This window comes from Lolium perenne, chromosome 7 (assembly GCF_019359855.2).
Source record: "Lolium perenne isolate Kyuss_39 chromosome 7, Kyuss_2.0, whole genome shotgun sequence".
In the NCBI taxonomy this organism is placed as follows: Eukaryota; Viridiplantae; Streptophyta; class Magnoliopsida; order Poales; family Poaceae; genus Lolium; species Lolium perenne.
Window position 1 is genome coordinate 228716368 of NC_067250.2, and position 17503 is coordinate 228733870.

Below are 17503 nucleotides of genomic sequence, written 5' to 3' on the forward strand. Positions count from 1 at the left end.
GCAGGAGAAATTAAAAACAACATACTAGGGCGACATATATATGTAAAGCAAAATAGACATTGCATTAGCTACCATGCTACCTTAACTTTGTGGTGATAATATTGATAATATAAAAATACTAATAATTACGACATAGACGAATATAGTTAGTAAGAGGAAAGGGATGACAGCAAGTGTGTTCTTATGGTTTCGCACTAGCACTTGGAATAATTCTAGAAAAGTCAAATGCATAAATAATTGATCACTTGGAATACATATATATGCATTGCTTAGCTAAGGTTTCAAGGGCATCTGCAATCAATTAACTGATACAGACTTAAATGATAAGAATATGCCTACATGGTACTGCCAGAAGCCCAGGACCTTACTTGACAGCAAACATGACAACATAAATCAGGAATATTGTCTTAAGCTTATAGTAACTGGACTAATGGTACTACTAGCAAATGATAATCATAATGGAAGGTTGTAACTTGTACTGGAACATATATTTAATGGTCTCGTCTCCATCCTCGTCCCCGACTCCCAATTCCGCCAGCGTGAGCTGTTTGTCGAGTGTTTTTTTTTTTACACTCGGCAAAGCCAGGAAGTTTGCCTAGTGTTTTCTTTACACTAGGCAAATACGTTGTTTACCGAGTGTTTCCTTGGAATTTTCCAAGTACCAAGTTTTTGCCGAGTGTTTTTTGGTTAGTTTCGAACGTAAAACACTTCGCCAGTAGAGAAATACACGGCAATGATGCCTATTCCAGTAGTGTAAATGGTTCAAAATAAAGCATAAACACCAAATGACGAGTAATTTTATTTTTTATTACTATTTTATTTCACATTGCATATGAAAGAAATAGATTTGTCCGTAGCTGGAATAATTGTTAAGTTTTCGTGAGGTTGCTGGTGGCATGCAACACCATGGTCTCAATAGTGAACCCTGGTCCAAATCCCATCATCACACCCCACTCGCCACCCTCTCCGTCCTCCTCCATTCGCCGCCGTTGCTCATCGAGCACGAAGATGATCGTAGCACCAAGCATATTCCCATACTCTCTCAGCACAGTCCGGCTCGCCGCCAACTTCCCGGGGTCCAACCGGAGAGCCTTTTCGATGTGGTCCAAGATTGCACGGAGGCCAGGGTGCACCGTCCAGAAGAGGTCGTTCCACTCCACGCCAACTCCAAGCTGCCCGAACGCATCGGACAGGCACCGTTCGACGTTCTCCGCCGCTACCATCACCAGCTCCCGCCTCAGAATGTGCCCGTCGAGGCCAGCTTCCGTGAGCCGCATGGTGAGCACGTGATCGGTCCCCGGCACCACGGTCTGCGAGGCGGACACCATCTCGAAGAGTGGGCGCTCGGCCGGGTAGAGCACGCCGGCGTCGGCGCCAACGATGACTGCGCCGGCGCCATCACCGAACGACGCCTGGCCGACGAGTGTGTGGGGGTAGTCCTCCTCTGGCCCGCGGAAGGCGACGATGGTGAGCTCGACGCAGGCCACCAGGACCCGCGCGCCGCGGTTGTTCTCGGCTATGTCCTTGGCGAGGCGCAGCGAAGCGGAACCGGCAGCGCAGCCGTTGAGCTGGAGCATCGTTCGAATCACGGACGGGCGGAGGCCGAGCAGGGAGGCCAGGCGGAGGTCGGCGCCCGGGGCGCCCGCGCACGAGCTGGTGCTTAGGATGAGGTGGGTGATGTCGGTGGCTGGACGGCCCCACTTGGCTATGGCCTTGGCCGCTGCTGATGCGGCTAGCTCTGGCGCCGCGGCAGCCGCTATCTGCAGACGGTCGTCGAGGGACGGCTGCCGGCGGTCGAGGAAATGAGGGTGCGCGTCGAGCAGCTCCTCCGTGTGGTGAAAGAAACGCTTCTCCGTGTCTGTCCTCTGACCTGAATGATGAATTAGGGTAGACCAACACATATAGTAAGAGAGTGCTGGAGATCTCAATAATAATTTTTTGCAAGAAACTCTCTGCTTACACATTGTCTTGAGTTTCTGTTTGAGATCCGTGAGGTGCTCGCTCCTGGTGACGCGGAAATAGTAGTCCGGGTACTCCTCCTGGGACACGCAGTTGGGCGGGTTCGCCGTGCCGATGGCCAGCACGGCCGCTGGCCCGTCCGCGCGCTGCGAGCGCCGGATCTCAGCCACGGTGCTTCCATGGGTACTGTTTGCCATGGCCATGATCTGGGAGCTAGCCTGTACATGCAGACGGAGGGAAAATTGATGTATTAGAGTTGATTTTAAAGTATGAAAACAGTACTACCTCCATTTCATAGAATAAGCCTATAGTTTTTTAGAAAAATCAAACTAAGTAAAGTTTGACCAATTTAAAAAAAACTGTCAAGAACTACGATAGTATGTAGATAGTATGTAGATATCACTTTTTCCTAATTAGAACCAACGATAGTATGTAGATATCACTTTTTCCTAAGAACTTGATCAAACTTTATGTAGTTTGACTTTTTAAAAAATAATATAAACCTTATTTTGTGAAATGGAGTTAGTACTACAATAGCGCGCACACAACTCATCATTATCTCGCACCAGTAGTGACTAACACACACAAAGGCATGCAACGCTCCTTTTGAGATTAGACAAGACGTGGGAAATTAAAATAAAGAACAAATTTCACAAAACCACAAACTATGTGGCAAGGGTTTCACACAAACACAGCCGTAAGAAGTTTTGTCAGAAACCCATAAAAAGGAGGTAAGATGTTCCGGATAACCCAAATCTCGTGATTTGATAAGTTTGACACCATTTCTAACAACATGGACCACAAATTAGGTGCCACATGGTAGGGGAAGCGCTTCTGACAACCCGGGAGCAGAATTATGAATCCTTGAGAGAACCGCTAACTCTGTCACATGGCACCTGATTTTTTTATATGGGTTATCAGAAACAGAAATTGTGTGAGACTTACTAAACCGTGAGATTTTGGTTCTTTGAAACAATTAGCCCGAAAAATTGTCGTTTTGCGATAAAATTCCCATGGGTTGTGGTTCTGTAAAACCCTGGTTCCAAAAGTTGTGGCTTTGTGAAATCTATCTATTATATACTAAAAGCAAAATAAGGATGTTTTTCGAGACACCAGGTTAATCCACATATGCTAATAAAATATGGACCGATGATTTTAATGTTAACGTTTAAGATTAAAAGATTAGAAGTTTTAAAATATGGACCGATGATTTTAATGTTAACGTTTGAGATTAAAAGATTAGAAGTTTTACGTACAACAATATGTGTGTACAAAAGTAAACTTATGGCACGTAAGGTACACACGTTCTCTTAGACTGGACCTGTAATTGTTTAGACGTGCAAATCATTGTTAGGAAATATATATCCTGTTGTAGTAGCTGATTTAGTAAAAAAAACTGTTTAGACGTGGAATCATGTCCTGGTTAAACGAATAGCTAAGTCCGTTGATTTATTTTTTTGACACGCTGGCTGGAACTAGCTCATTGAAACAATACATTAACATATGCACCATCTACCAAAGGAGAAGAAACCGACACATGCAACAATGTCATGCACCAATACGATACATGAGAAAAGAGTTCAGAAAAATATACGTACGTATGCAGTTAGGCCACTTCTATCCGATTTTTAAATGTCTATCCTTCTATGTTCGTTAAAGAAAGATGGTTCAAAGAAGAAAAAAACCTACCCTAGGCTAGGTCTATTAAAGTAAAAACATTAGCTATTGTCCATTAAAAAAGATTGCTTCAAAGGAAGCGAGTTATGGATGGCTGCTAAAAATAAAATAAAAATATATATGGGCCTATAGAGATTAGTATACCTATCGATCGATGTGTATACAGTAGGTTGGTATAGGGGGCAAGCAATGCATGTCCGCTAAAAATAAAAAAATAGATATACGACGTATAGATTTTGTTTGGAAGTATATGGCCTATAAACTTTACTGTACCCATCGATGTGTATACATATTTAGTATATAAAATACATAATGTTGCTGCATTTTGTAAAATACTCAGGCATGTACTCACACATTATGACTATTTCTGTACTATTTATGGTGGCATGACAAAGCAAAAAGCAGCGTTTGTTTTCTCGATCGTTATTTTCGGTATCTCCCCGAAAACAGGTTTTTACGGTGAAAAACAATACTATGAGGCGAAATTTACTGATATTTACATAATTTGCTAAAATTTAATAAAATTTAGACAAATTGTAAATATGTTTGATAAATCTCAGGCAGTATCTGGGCCAGTATTTCGGGTACCTATACTCAGATATTACAACACAAACACTATTTATGCAGAAAAGCAATTTTAAGGAGACATGAACACCTTTTTTACTCGACCGGTATTTGCAGTATCTAGCTAAAACCTATTTTTCCTGCTACCACCGAAGAAAAATACTACCGGACGAGATTTACCGGTATTTACATAATTTTCACAAGTCTAAAGAATTTGATTAATTTTAGAAAGTTGTAAATTGGTTTGATAAATCTCAAAATTGGTGTTGCAACGGGATACTAGATATTATTTGCGAGAGATCATGCAATAACTTGGCGAAAGAACGAAATATTGAATCTACTTGGTGCACATTTCGGTTGGTATTGGGACTTGGAGTAAGTCCATTCAAACCTTATTGCCAGAATAGATAATTACGGGATGGACAATCCATCCGATGTGATAGTTGTTTGAATGTAACACACGAAATATGTTTTGATCCTACGCTATTGAGTCTAAAAGAAGTGTTAGGGTGGTATATTGAATTCGTATAGAATTGAGCCATACAAATGCAATCCTTAAGAATTTTGGCATCACAAAGGAAATTCATAGGTAAAAATACCCATGTATTAAAAAGTACAAAAGTCATATAAAATTCCTACAATCTAAAAATGGCCTTAGAGGTGTCATAATAACTACCTGCCACAAACAAAAGAAATTTCAAATAATTCTCAGCCATGTGATATTTAACCCCACATGTTGTTTGCACAAGCTATATAAACCTATTGTTTATGTTTCATGTATATTTTACATGAACTTTATTTTACAAATAAATTAATAATCTAGAGACGATGCCCTCGCATTTGCGAGGGCCACCTTGCTAGTTTGCTCTAAAATAAAACCCCCATCGTGCATGGATAAAGACTTTTGGTTCATTAGAAGCAGGGTGACGTAATTATTATACTTTTTGCGAATAGGGTGAAATAATACATAGCTATCTACCGTACATACAATGTAAATATATTATCTAAGCAAGAAAGAATTGGGGAAACAACCTAGACGATAAGAAATGAGTACAGACGGGAAAATACCAATGCCTATAAGATGAAGCGCCCAGTGCAATCCTAAAGAGATGGATCGATTAGCTGGTTAGGTGCTCTGAGATTGTTTGCTTTGCGAGATGCGAGGGATTGGACTGTATTTATAAGGGCGGATGAGGATGCCGACGGTAGCATACATTGCATGCACCAGCCATTAGGTACTGCCGATGCTCCTCTCGGAGATGCGCACACGATTAACGTTCGACAACGTACGTATACTTAATTCGATCCGCAGATGCTTGGAAACTGACCGCGAACATGCGGTAGCGCATGACCTGGTGAGACTTTGTAACTACTCCCATGTGGAAGCATAGTGAGAACAACCTAAAATTTATCACGAGCTAACACCAATTTTTCAACGAGAGCAGGACCCACCAAGGAATAAACAACCAGATTTATTGTAACACATGCACCCAGCCCCCTTTTCTTAGAGAAATTCTTAGGCCAGGTAATGAGGCATGTGATGTAAATAACACTATGCTTCTTTTCTTTTTGAGATCGCATCTCATCCCTCCCCTGATTCGCTCCCTCTCGGGCGGCTTTGGAGACGTCCTCCCATCTCAAAACCCCCGCCGCCTCCAGCCGCGCCCCACTGGCTGCCGCCGCTGCCCTCTCCGGCAGCGCGGTACCCTCCGCGTCAAAGACGGTGGCTGGGATGGCGAGCTGTGGCCCGTTGGGTTCCTTGGGAGATGGGGGAACTCCGATGGGAGCATAGGGCGGCGCGGCTTTTCGGCCAGGGCCTGAGCTGGCCCTCCGTCGGTGTGGCGGTGACGAGAAGGTGGTGCGCCCCCAACAAGTCTTCGACGAGCTTGGTGGCGTGCTGGATCATCGAGCCGAGATCTAGGCTGAGGCCGATCTCTCTAGATGGGTGTAGCCACGGCCATGGCGGGGTGGCCTAGCGGTTCTTAGGATAGCCAGCACCTGCACCCTTGTGCATGGACTGCCTCTTTCCTCTCTGGCTAATGCGGCATGGAGGCGACTGGCGGCGTGGGGTCCTACTCGTCTTCATTGTTGAATAAAGGTGGTTGTCCTAGGGTTTCTCATGTATGAAGATGAAGACCTACCTGAGGCTGGGCTTTCTTGATCTGGCTAGCGTGTTGAGTTCTGGAAGGCTCCAGGCGAATGTAACAGTGCACCTTATGTCCGGAGTTTGCTAGAATGGGTGGTATTCCGTGTCGCGCTTTCATGCTTTTATTCCGATCGTTTGGTTCTGGAGGGAGCAGCGCGAAGCTCTATTCTTTCTTGCCACCAGGTGACATTTTCCATGGGGAAGTCAGAGGCGGAGAATATCATGGAGGCCGGATTGGAGGACTAGCAATGGAGGTTCGAGTCTCTGCGTTGTTGAGGGACTTGCTTGGTTTTTCAGGTTTCACAGTAGCAATATGTAAGTGGGGTCGGCATCACATGTGAAGTTCATAGTCTTACCTTTCAGGGTGAAAATCCAAGGTTTGGCCTTAATTGGTTGTGCCTGGCAATGGTCTTCTTGAAGACATTGTTTTGAGAGCGAAGACTATCTTCAGAGTGAAAACCTAAGATCTTTGATCGGGCGACGACGGTGCTTGTGCATTGTTTCCTTCTTGGAGGCGTCGCTTTTGGAGAGACTTAAGTTGAGGTGTTGTCTTGGTGGTGGTTATATTGTTGCTGCTAGGGCTAGATCTCCGTAGCGGGACTTTTATTTCCTAGTTTCTTTTTTTTAGTTGTGTGCATCCGTATTGCCATTACGGTATTACGTTGTTGCAGAGGATGTGTGTAATTGGTATCTCTCGATATTAATATATTCCATTTTGTCGGAAAAAAAAGGTAATGAGGCATGTGCAATGACCGTGACAACAGTTTTTTTAAGAGTTACACGAATTATTTTTGTTTAGTTGAAGAAGAGAGAATAGACAAAGAGAAGGTTGTGCCTATAAGCTTTTGGCGTGCATGTCTCTTGCTGCTCATGTTGCTCACATATATCACCTTATGTACGTCCATACTCTTCATTCGAAATTGTAGTGCCTATAAACCTTCCTATCTGATATGAATCTGACACTTCCTCCGCACGCTCAGATTGCCACACAAGTAAAATTCACCCGGCCTGGTTTCAAAGTTGAAGAATCATCGGATGGAAAATCGTCAGACGGCCGGTGTCTAATTCTTTTCGTTATCTTTCTAGTTTTCCGTTTTACTGTTGATCCCGCCCACATGTATCTCTCACCCACTTTATCTGCATCTAGTAGCTTTTAAGATATCAAGGTTTAGATAAAGGGCGTGACTCTAACTTTATTCTGGGGTCGTCAAGTCTCAGTTTCAATCCATGTTGTAACTCATGGATAGCACGAATTACGAAGCAGATCTAACGGTCCGGATCATTTGTCTAGTTGAATTCCTACTTGCAACTAAAAAATATTATGTTGCAATCCAACTTGCAACTGAAAAAGTTCAGTTACAACCCAACTTGCAACTCATATACACGAATCAAGATGTAATCGAACGGTGTAGGAATTAACTGAGCACAAACTTAGTTCTCAACTAGTTGAGTTGAGAACTAGCAAAACCGGCCTTAGGTTGATTTATGAGAGAACCTGCATTACGAACTTTTCAGCTAAGCATAGGTTTGTAGAAAACTACCCTTGTGTTAGCAAATTGTAAAACTAGTTTGCACACTTCATGTTTGGTGTAGAAAATTCATTCGTGTTAGCTGTAAAACTAGTTTGTACACTTCATATTTGGGTACAAGTTAAGATGACTCCCATTTTTTCTAACCTCTAACGGCGGGCAGTAGGAATCGGAAGTAGCATGCGATGGAAAATGTATGGAACGTCCATACGTCCATATCGAAGAAGATTTGTTGGCATGTGTGGCCCACCCCATCTCTTTGTGGTGGGGGTGGGTGGGGTGCAGTGGGCCAGTCTCCCCAAACAAACTGTGTGTGGAAGTTTTCGTTTTTATGATGCGAATATTTCTCATATGCCCAATGACAATGGCAAGCATGGCAGTTTAGGGTTTAGGCACAGCCATGCCAACGACTTTGTTATGGCCTCGTTGCAGACTACGACAAAAATATGCGTCGAGCGGTGCTTTCCATGTCCATCAAGGTTGTTAGTATCGAGATACTAGGTAGTATCATTTTTCGTTAGTAGTATCGTATCGTAGTATCACGATACTATGAAAAATATATATTAAAAACATGTATATATAATAATAATAATATAGCTCAAAAATAAATTTAATCTTTAATTTGAATTGTGATCATATTCTATGTATTTCATATAGTCTAATGATGTATTTGAATAATATAAATTTGGGCTAACTTATCCAATGCATGATACGTATGATTAAGAGTCAGTACAAACAGATGGCTAGTTGACTACTTTTTTGTACATAAAAACTTATTTTTAGACCCATCTCGCCCAAACTTATTGAAGTGTATTGTTTAAATACCCCAGTTAACCTTGAGACTACAAAATAACTTTAACTCTTCAGCTTGTCATAACATTGTTCCCATATATTTTAGCATATCCATAGGATTGTAGTGGAGGAAAATGTGCAACTGTTGTCAGCTTCTAGGGCTTGAAATTAAACAGCTCACCGTATACTCTCCGCACACTGATCTCGTGCAGCTGTAGCACAATATGCTGCTACTCTTCTAGCTCTCTTCTCTATTTACAAGCAAATTCAATGGATAAACGCGGCAAAGACTGGACTGCAGCCAAGTCTCCACTAGTGGACTGACTCCAAGTCAAGTCAAGTGCTTCCTCACGAAGCAATTCCCTAGCAAGAGCTGCTAGGCGTTCGATTTGTTTTTTCCGATTCATGTACTCGCTTTGTCTAAATTTATTGGTTAAATGAACCTACATCAACTAATTTGAATCATAGGTATATGTTGCACATCAAGCCATCCCTATGTAAAGACTAAAGTCTATTTTAAACCTTGAGCTTGTAGACACGGTCGAAATCAAACATTAAACTTTAAATCCCTAAAATTCGCACCACAAACTCCCACTTTCCGGTGATTACTTGTCAGATGCCGCCCGGGATTTGTTTATGTGGCACGTCGAAGTTGGGACTGTTGACTCTGACGAATCTGAAGAGAGCCGGCCCTTCCACCCCCATGGTCTTCGGCTCTTCGCCAGGGCCGAGTAGTTCACCAATGTATGCAACATGGCTACGACGTGCACCGCCTCCTCGTCTAGGTCAACGCCCGGTAGCTCGATGTCGTGGTCACCGTGTCGGCTTCGTTGTTATGCGCCGCTAACGCCGGAAGCCATGTCTCCCGTTGGCACTTGTGCCTGCTCAGCGACTGCGGGTGCCGCGCCGTGACAGTTGTCTCTTGGCCGAGTGGGTATGTGGCGCGGCCGCAGGGCTCAGAAAGCAGCCCCGCTTGATGTCTAGTATCTAGTCGATTGATCCATCGCTAGCTAGCTGATTGATGGTCTACGCATTAGCCAAGCTCACATCAAGCAAGCCAGATTCAGTATGTGCGCGTCCTAGATGGGAGGCGCTACCGATGCTGCCCTTGACACGGGCGTCGCTGCCGTTTGCGAGGGACGGGAAGCACCGTCCGAACTGCTGCTCAGTTGGGAAGCACCTCCTTTTCTATGTAGTACGAGTGAGACGTGACATCAAAATTTTAAAAATAAGAGAGGCAAAGGGATGAAGAAGACAAATACTCCCTCAGTCCCACGAAACATTTCGAAGATTTATCAAAATTTAGATGTATAGATACATCAAAATTTTGATAAACCTTTCACATCTTTCGTGGGACGGAGGGTGAAATGGGCCTTTGATGTGAGCGAGAGAGATAAGAGGACGGAGCGATCCCCCATTTGCCAACAACCAAAATGCCAACTTAAACCGAGAATACTAAGTATAGGGTGTTGATTTCTGGGATTAGGATTTTAAGGTTTAATTTCAAAACCCTCTATAGATTCAGGGTTTATTTCAGACTTTACTCCTATGTAAAAAAAAATTACAACAGGCCACTGGATCACTCATCGGACAAGGATCAGACCGAGAAGAGCACAATTAGTCCATTAATCATGATTAACCCTCTCTCGACTAAGCAGAATCTAAAAGGCTAGAAGTTCATAACACTATCCTCTTCGTGTTGGACGCACTACCCACTGACGTGGTGTCCGATTCGGTTCCTGGGAGTGGCAGAACCACATTGAGAGCTACGTGGTCAATTTATCACACTTTTTTTTGTCAAAAAATCCTTTATCTACAAGTATAAGAGATGAAAAAAATGTTTACAAAGTAGTAAAAATACATGTATTTGACATCACAAATTTGAAATGACATCACATACTTGATGTCCTGGCTCCGCCACTGGTTCACAGCTGTCATCACGTGCTTAATAGGCTTAATCAACACATGGTAGCATCTAATCGATGTCGGTTACAGCCAGTAATCTAATTTGATGCCAAAAAAAAATTATTGTTGAGTTGTTCAATTTGTCTATATATATCTACCACAAGCTTTTATATTTTTATTACACCGGAAAAGGAATTTGCAGGAGCGACCTCTGCATGTGTGTGATTAATGTGTTAGCACTAATCTTTTTTTGAGATGGTGTTAGCACTAATCTTAATTAGTTGGTCAGTGTCCGGTTTGGACATTGTGTTAGACTTGTTGTCCTAGTCAATTTCTAGTCCTAGTTGGCTAGTAGGTACTAGTTTAGGCAAAGAGTCGTGAGTCCAAGTCGTAATAGACTTGTTAGCCGTGTTGTACACACACACATGAATCCACACGTACCAGTAGGTCTAGGCCAAATAATAGTCTGTTGGTACTGGCCGGCCATGCATATATATATGCACATCAGGCTGCGCAAGTTGTAACCACAAGTTTTGTAACCGCGAGAGTTGAGAAATAAACACAAAAAATGTGGACATGATACGGGCCTTTGACGATAATTTTATGTGCGTGACGATAATTTTATGTGCGTGACTTCAATTAGTTTAATACTTACTCCGTATGATCGATCAGTGGACGAATTCTAACAAAATGCAGGAGTTCTGCGTGTTCTTGTACATCGGAGAAAACGTTGTGGGTCTTGGCCCTTAAATATTATATATGCAACCCATAATGCAGTGTATTGCCATTTTGTTTTTTTGGACGAAGCTCTGCACCGGGAATCTTCACCGCACATTGCTCACCAAACGTGAGCTGAAGAAGTGGTCATTCTTTTAGGTCGTAGGAAAGCTACATCAACGTGCCGGCCGGAATTCCACATGCACAAATAGTTCAATAATTGTATGCATTTTTGCTCTGTCGAGAGACATGGTACTTGTGAATTCTGGACAAGTCTTATGTTTTTTGAGACACGTTTTGGAAAAACTTTTGTTTATTGATACATTTTGGACAACACTGAACGGAGGTATTTTATATTCCCTTCATCCCACTTCTATAAAATTTGTTAAAATTTAGATGTATCTATATGCTATTTACTATTTTGATACATCCGAATTTATACAAATTTCAGACAACTTTTATAAGCTGGGGAAAAAAGAACCTTTTTACAGACGAAATTATAAGATATCTATGTTTCAGTGGAGGTTCCATCTCTCACCCTAAGCAACTAGCTACGGATTGAAGTTTCCCAAAAAGAAAAGCTAACCTTCGCAGCTTTGGAGCATCGCTCTTGAACAGATCAGAGAGCTCCTTCATCTGAGTGACACGTCTGGTATGCGGAGTGCCATTGGCGTGACTCGGAAGCATATCCTGGGGAGAGGAAAAAGGAAGGCGAGAAGACCCAATAGTCACTAATGCATTCACTTCCAAAAACATAAATTCAAACGTTCGCTCGTTAAAAATTGAATTTGCTAAAAATCAGGTGTCTCATTTTTATTATTTCTTAGTCGACTTCTTAGTTATTGGATTTGCCTGGTGATCCGTGTTGATATGACAATTGCAAGTCGGTTGCAATTGAGCTTTATCTATTTCTGGGTGGGTTGCAACTAACATTTTAGATATGCCCTTAAAAATTTCGAAAAATGTATGCAAATGTTCATGGTGATGTAAAACAAATTCGCCCTCCGTGAGAGCCACCAACCTCATGCTTGTACCTTCCCACCCTTGTGTGCCTATGTGCCTTTCGTCGCGATTTGACCTTCGCCAGCCACCGAAACACCATGGATGGCAGAAAGCGGCAGACGGCGGCGACCACCGCTGAGAAGGCGAAAAAAGAAAAAGGTGGATGTCGCCATGGATCTAAGCTAAGAAAAAACAGCCTGGGACGTCGCCACCAACCAGGAGGCGCTCCCACAGTCACCGGCAGAAGATGAGGCACCATCAGTGTTTGCGCTCCCGGGCGTTCCCTATTATACATCATCGTGTGTGCCAGTCGTGTCCTATTTTGCATCATCTTTTAAACAAAAAATGCACAAGTAACCTATATTCCAGTTTTTGGTGATTTATAATATATAGGTCACTAGTTTTGGGTGCTATATTATACATCATCTGTTAGAGATGCTCTTATTTATTTGGTCCCAAAAGGAAGAAAGAAAATGTCATGTGGGCCCGTGCCAAAAAAATTTGGAGGTGCGCCCACCCTCTAGTTTATTCCTGGGTCCACCATTGAGTTGAGCTATTAAGAATGAAGATACTCACTCCGTCTCATGAAACTTGTTCGAGATTTGTCAAATTTTAGATGTATCTAGATGCTATTTAGTGTCTAAATACATCCAAATTTAGATAAACCTCAGACGGCTTTCATGGGACGAAGGAGTAATCGTTCTCTGAAATGAATCGGAGTGGAATCTAACATCCCACGAATGGCATCCCGGTATCCCACCACTGCAACACGGTAGAGAGATCGAGCTGCATACAAACATGCATGCGCGCGTATTATAGTTTCCGCACTAAGAAAATTAGGGGTGTAAACAGATTGGATTTTACCTTTACCATGTCATATACCATACTTTTCGAGCGAATCAGATAATGACCGGTTGTGGATTCGAATGTGGATATAGGATACCACGGACTTGGAATGGAAATAGAGCGGATTTGGAGCGGAAAAAATTTAACCGGGTATGTTTAAGGCCGGGGCGATAATACCAACGCATGGTTTAATGACCAAGCATCCTAATAAATTTGGACTCCATATTACATAAAGAGACTATGTAAGTGAGGTATTTCTTAACACACAAAATTAATGGGCAACTCATTGTATACTAAACATGCTATTTCAGATGAAAATTGGATTATTCGGATAAAAACCATCGGATAATCCTAAATAATTTTCCGATACGGATATTCTGATGCTATTTCACATACCATATCATATACCGTATCCCATATCCGGTGTCAATTAAGTTTGTAATCGGGTATCCTTATCTGTCAGATTATATAAACCGGATATGTTCTATAAAACGCCGTAAATTATCCTATTAGATGCAAATATTCAACAACTGAACTAGCTGCTATTGCATGTTACAGTTGGAGCGGAACAAAATCTAGCTATAAAAGCCCGCGAATGTCATCCCAGAGACCACAACTCAAGAGAGATCGAGCTGCATAGAGTCATAGACACCCTAGCTAGCAGATATACAACAAACTGGTTGCCTCGGCGGTCACACCATGTCTGCAATCGTGAGCTCTCCAGCAAAAGAGAAGGATGCCACCGGCGACATCGTCGTCGACCTCTACCCATTCATCCGCGAGTACAAGGGTGGCCACGTCGAGCGTTTCCTCCGCAGCCCATTCGTGCCGGCGTCGGAGGACACGGCGGGCAACCGTGGGGTGGCAACGAAGGATGTCGTCATCGACAAAAGCACCGGCGTGTCGGCACGCCTGTTTCTCGCCTCCCGTGCCGCCGCCGCGGCCGGCGATAGGCTACCGGTCATCGTGTACATCCACGGCGGATCCTTCTGCACGGAGAGCGCGTTCTGCCGGACGTACAACAACTACGCCAAGTCCCTCGCCGCTCGCACCGGGGCGCTCGTCGTGTCCGTGGAGTACCGTCTCGCGCCAGAGCACCCCATACCTGCGGCCTACGACGACGCATGGGCCGCGTTACAGTGGGTGGCTTCCCTCTCCGATCCCTGGCTCGCCGACTACGCCGACCCTGAGCGCACGTTCCTCGCCGGCGACAGCGCCGGCGGTAATATCGCCTACCACACCGCGGTGCGCGCCAGCCGCGACGGCCGCCTCATGGACATCGAGGGGCTCGTCATGGTGCACCCGTACTTCTGGGGGTCCGAGCGGCTGGCCTCCGAGACCGTCCGGGAGGACTGTGTCGCCATGTTTCCACCTGGCCTGGTGGACAGGCTCTGGCCGTTCGTGACGGCAGGCCACGCCGGCAACGACGACCCCCGGATCAATCCCCCTGCGGAGGAGGTCGCGTCGCTGACATGCCGGCGCATGCTGGTAGCCGTCGCCGAGAAAGACAGCATGCGGGACCGTGGCCGCCAGTTGGCAGCCCACATGCGCGACTGCGCGTGGTCCGGTGACGACGTGACGCTGGTGGAGTCGGAGGGCGAGGACCATGGCTTCCACCTGTACAACCCGCTGCGTGCGACCAGCAAGAAGCTCATGGAGAGCATAGTGCAGTTCGTGAATCAGCGCAGCGCCTTGCCGCTGCCGGCCGCTATGCTCCCGGAGCTGCACGAGCTGCATGGATACGGGGGTAAGAAGACATCAGAAGAAGGTGAGACTGATGACTGTGATCAGCTAACCCTAAGCGTGCCTGCTAGACCATACATTGACATATTTGGGTATGGGATGGCCATGAAAAATTGGAGTGGCAGGAAATCTATGGCAAGTGGTTGTTTACAAATTGGACTGGGAAAAACATCCAACACTAGATATGGGCTATCTTTGGGTGGAGTGAGGCCTAACAAGACAAACAGACTCTCATTACCAGCAGCAGCTCCAGGGAGTTCAATCAACAAGAACTTTTTCTAGTGGATGAAAGTCCACAATGAAGTGTTGGCAGATGACTGCAAATGTGTGATTCGGGTCACTGATGATACTTGTTATACCTTTATATATAATACTCCCTCCGGCCATAAATAGACCTCTAAATCTGAATGTATCTAGACACGAAATAGCGTCTAGATACCTTCAAATTTAGATAAATCTAAAACGTCTATTTATAGACTAAGGTATTAAATGTAATAAGAAAGACAGTAAGTTATGTTTTATGTATGACGGAAATACTTATGTACAGCTTATGTATGATGTGGCAGCTAAGTGGAATACATGTGGACATGCCCTTGCTTGTTGCAAAGATGATAGGCTTGATCCAGAGGATCTCGTCCATTCTTGCTGCATAGTTGAGACATATTTGAAAGCCTATGGATCTTATGTTGTGCCTCTGAGAAGCAAAGAGCACTGGGAAATTCTGAATGGCATTGTTGTGCATCCCACCATTATACACAAAGACCATTGGGAGGCCAAAAAAGAATAGGAAGAAAGATCCTAGTGAGAAAAAAGGAAAACTGACAAAACATGGTGTCACAATGCATTGTTCATTGTGCAAGTCTGCAGATCACAACAAGAATGGACACAAAAATCACATTGCAACTACAAGTCGGCCAGAAGGTACACATGAAGAAGAACATGATGATCCCAGTATACTTGCAGTGAGTTGTCCTCTTAATAGATTTCAATATTTTAGGAAATATTGTGACATGCACAACGTGACATTGCTTTATCCATTTCAAATAATGCCACATGATGGGATTTATCATGCCGATCCATCTGAAATGCCGGATTCAATGGTTTACAATTTGTTGCATGAAGTGAGAAAACTACCTATTGTGTTGTCTCCATTTCTTATGAAAATTTTCCTATCACACTAATCCCTGTGAAATTGTATGTGCATAGGAAACTACATCTAGGATACCAAAAGGGCCACTGCTAGAAGAATCTCATTTTGTGGTTGGGAATAGATAGAACATTCCAGCTAGTAGAATTACTACTGCAATGTCAAGGGGGAGAGCAGCAGTTAGCAGAGCAACAGGAGGGGCCACTAAAGAAACTACAGCCAGAGGGACAGGAAGAGCCACTGCCGGTAGTACAACTGGCAGGGGAGGGCAGCTGCTACTGATCAAGCGCAACTTGGCAGGGGCAGAGGAGGAACAAGAGCAAGATTAGCTTCTACTGATCAAGAATCAAATGGCAGGGGTAGAGGAGCAACAAGAGCAAGGGGCACTGCTAGTACTACTTATAAAACAAACAAGAGATAGGGTTTTTGGGGATGGAGTAGCACACAGCTCAAACCGGCCGGCCTCCTCAATCTATTTATATCAATATGTCTTGCGTTACAAGTACAGGGATAAGCACAACGTAACAACCTAACAAACTAGTTAGGATTCGAGCTTATCTAGCTACAAACTATGTTACAAGTTATGTTACGTTTAATACCCTCCCTCAATCTCAGCCACTTTCAATAAGGTTGAGATTGCGTCGACAAGCCTGAAACGCCGGCAATGGGAGAGGCTTCGTGAAGATATCAGCTATCTGATCCTTTGATGAAATGAACCGGATCTGTAAAAGCTTCTTGGACACTCTCTCTCGAACAAAATGGAAATCCACTTCAATGTGTTTTGTTCGAGCGTGAAACACAGGATTGGATGATAGGTAAGTCGCTCCAAGGTTGTCACACCACAGAACAGGAGAACGACGCAGATTAACTCCAATTTCCTGAAGAACAGACTGAATCCATATCAACTCAGTCGTGACGTTGGCAAGGGATTTGTACTCTGATTCAGTGCTGGACCTGGACACGGTGGCTTGCTTTCGCGCACTCCAGGCGATCAAGTTCCCACCAAAGAAGAGAGCATAGCCCCCGGTTGATCGCCGATCATCAGAATCACCAGCCCAATCAACGTCCGAAAAAGCAGAGAGCAACATATATGTCGCAGGACGAATGTGCAACCCATGATGACCAGTCAGCTTGATATACCTTAAGATCCGTTTGACAGCAGCCCAGTGAGAATCATGCGGATCATGAAGGAATTGACAAACCCGATTAACTGCATAAGATAAATCTGGTCGAGTAATTGTGAGATACTGTAACCCGCCCACAATGCTGCGATACCGAGTAGCTTCATCAGACAACAGTGAAACACCAGACGATGAACTCAGGGGATCACTTGCTGACATAGGCGTGGTTGCTGGCTGACACTTGAGCATGCCTGCCCGTTGCAATAGTTCAAACGCATATTTGCGTTGAGTCAGAACAAGTCCTCCTGACGGCTGCTGAACTACCTCAATTCCAAGGAAAAAATGCAGAGGACCA

The 17503-nt window shown here is 44.1% G+C and overlaps 2 protein-coding genes across 2 annotated transcripts; one reads left to right on the forward strand and one right to left on the reverse strand.

Moving 5' to 3' along the window:
• Positions 1 to 806: 806 nt before the first annotated feature.
• LOC127313864 (bisdemethoxycurcumin synthase) lies at positions 807 to 5355 on the reverse strand. Its single transcript, XM_051344346.2, has 3 exons — positions 5269 to 5355; positions 1961 to 2177; positions 807 to 1870 (listed from the first exon to the last, which is right to left on the reverse strand). The coding sequence occupies exons 2-3, from the start codon at positions 2160 to 2162 to the stop codon at positions 870 to 872; spliced, it is 1203 nt and encodes a 400-aa protein (XP_051200306.1). The 5' UTR covers positions 2163 to 2177; positions 5269 to 5355; the 3' UTR covers positions 807 to 869.
• Positions 5356 to 13836: 8481 nt separating this feature from the next.
• LOC127312079 (probable carboxylesterase 3) lies at positions 13837 to 15251 on the forward strand. The gene has a single exon (XM_051342552.2). It carries the CDS (start codon positions 13837 to 13839, stop codon positions 15160 to 15162), a length of 1326 nt encoding a protein of 441 aa, XP_051198512.1. The 3' UTR covers positions 15163 to 15251.
• The last annotated feature ends 2252 nt before the right edge of the window (positions 15252 to 17503 follow it).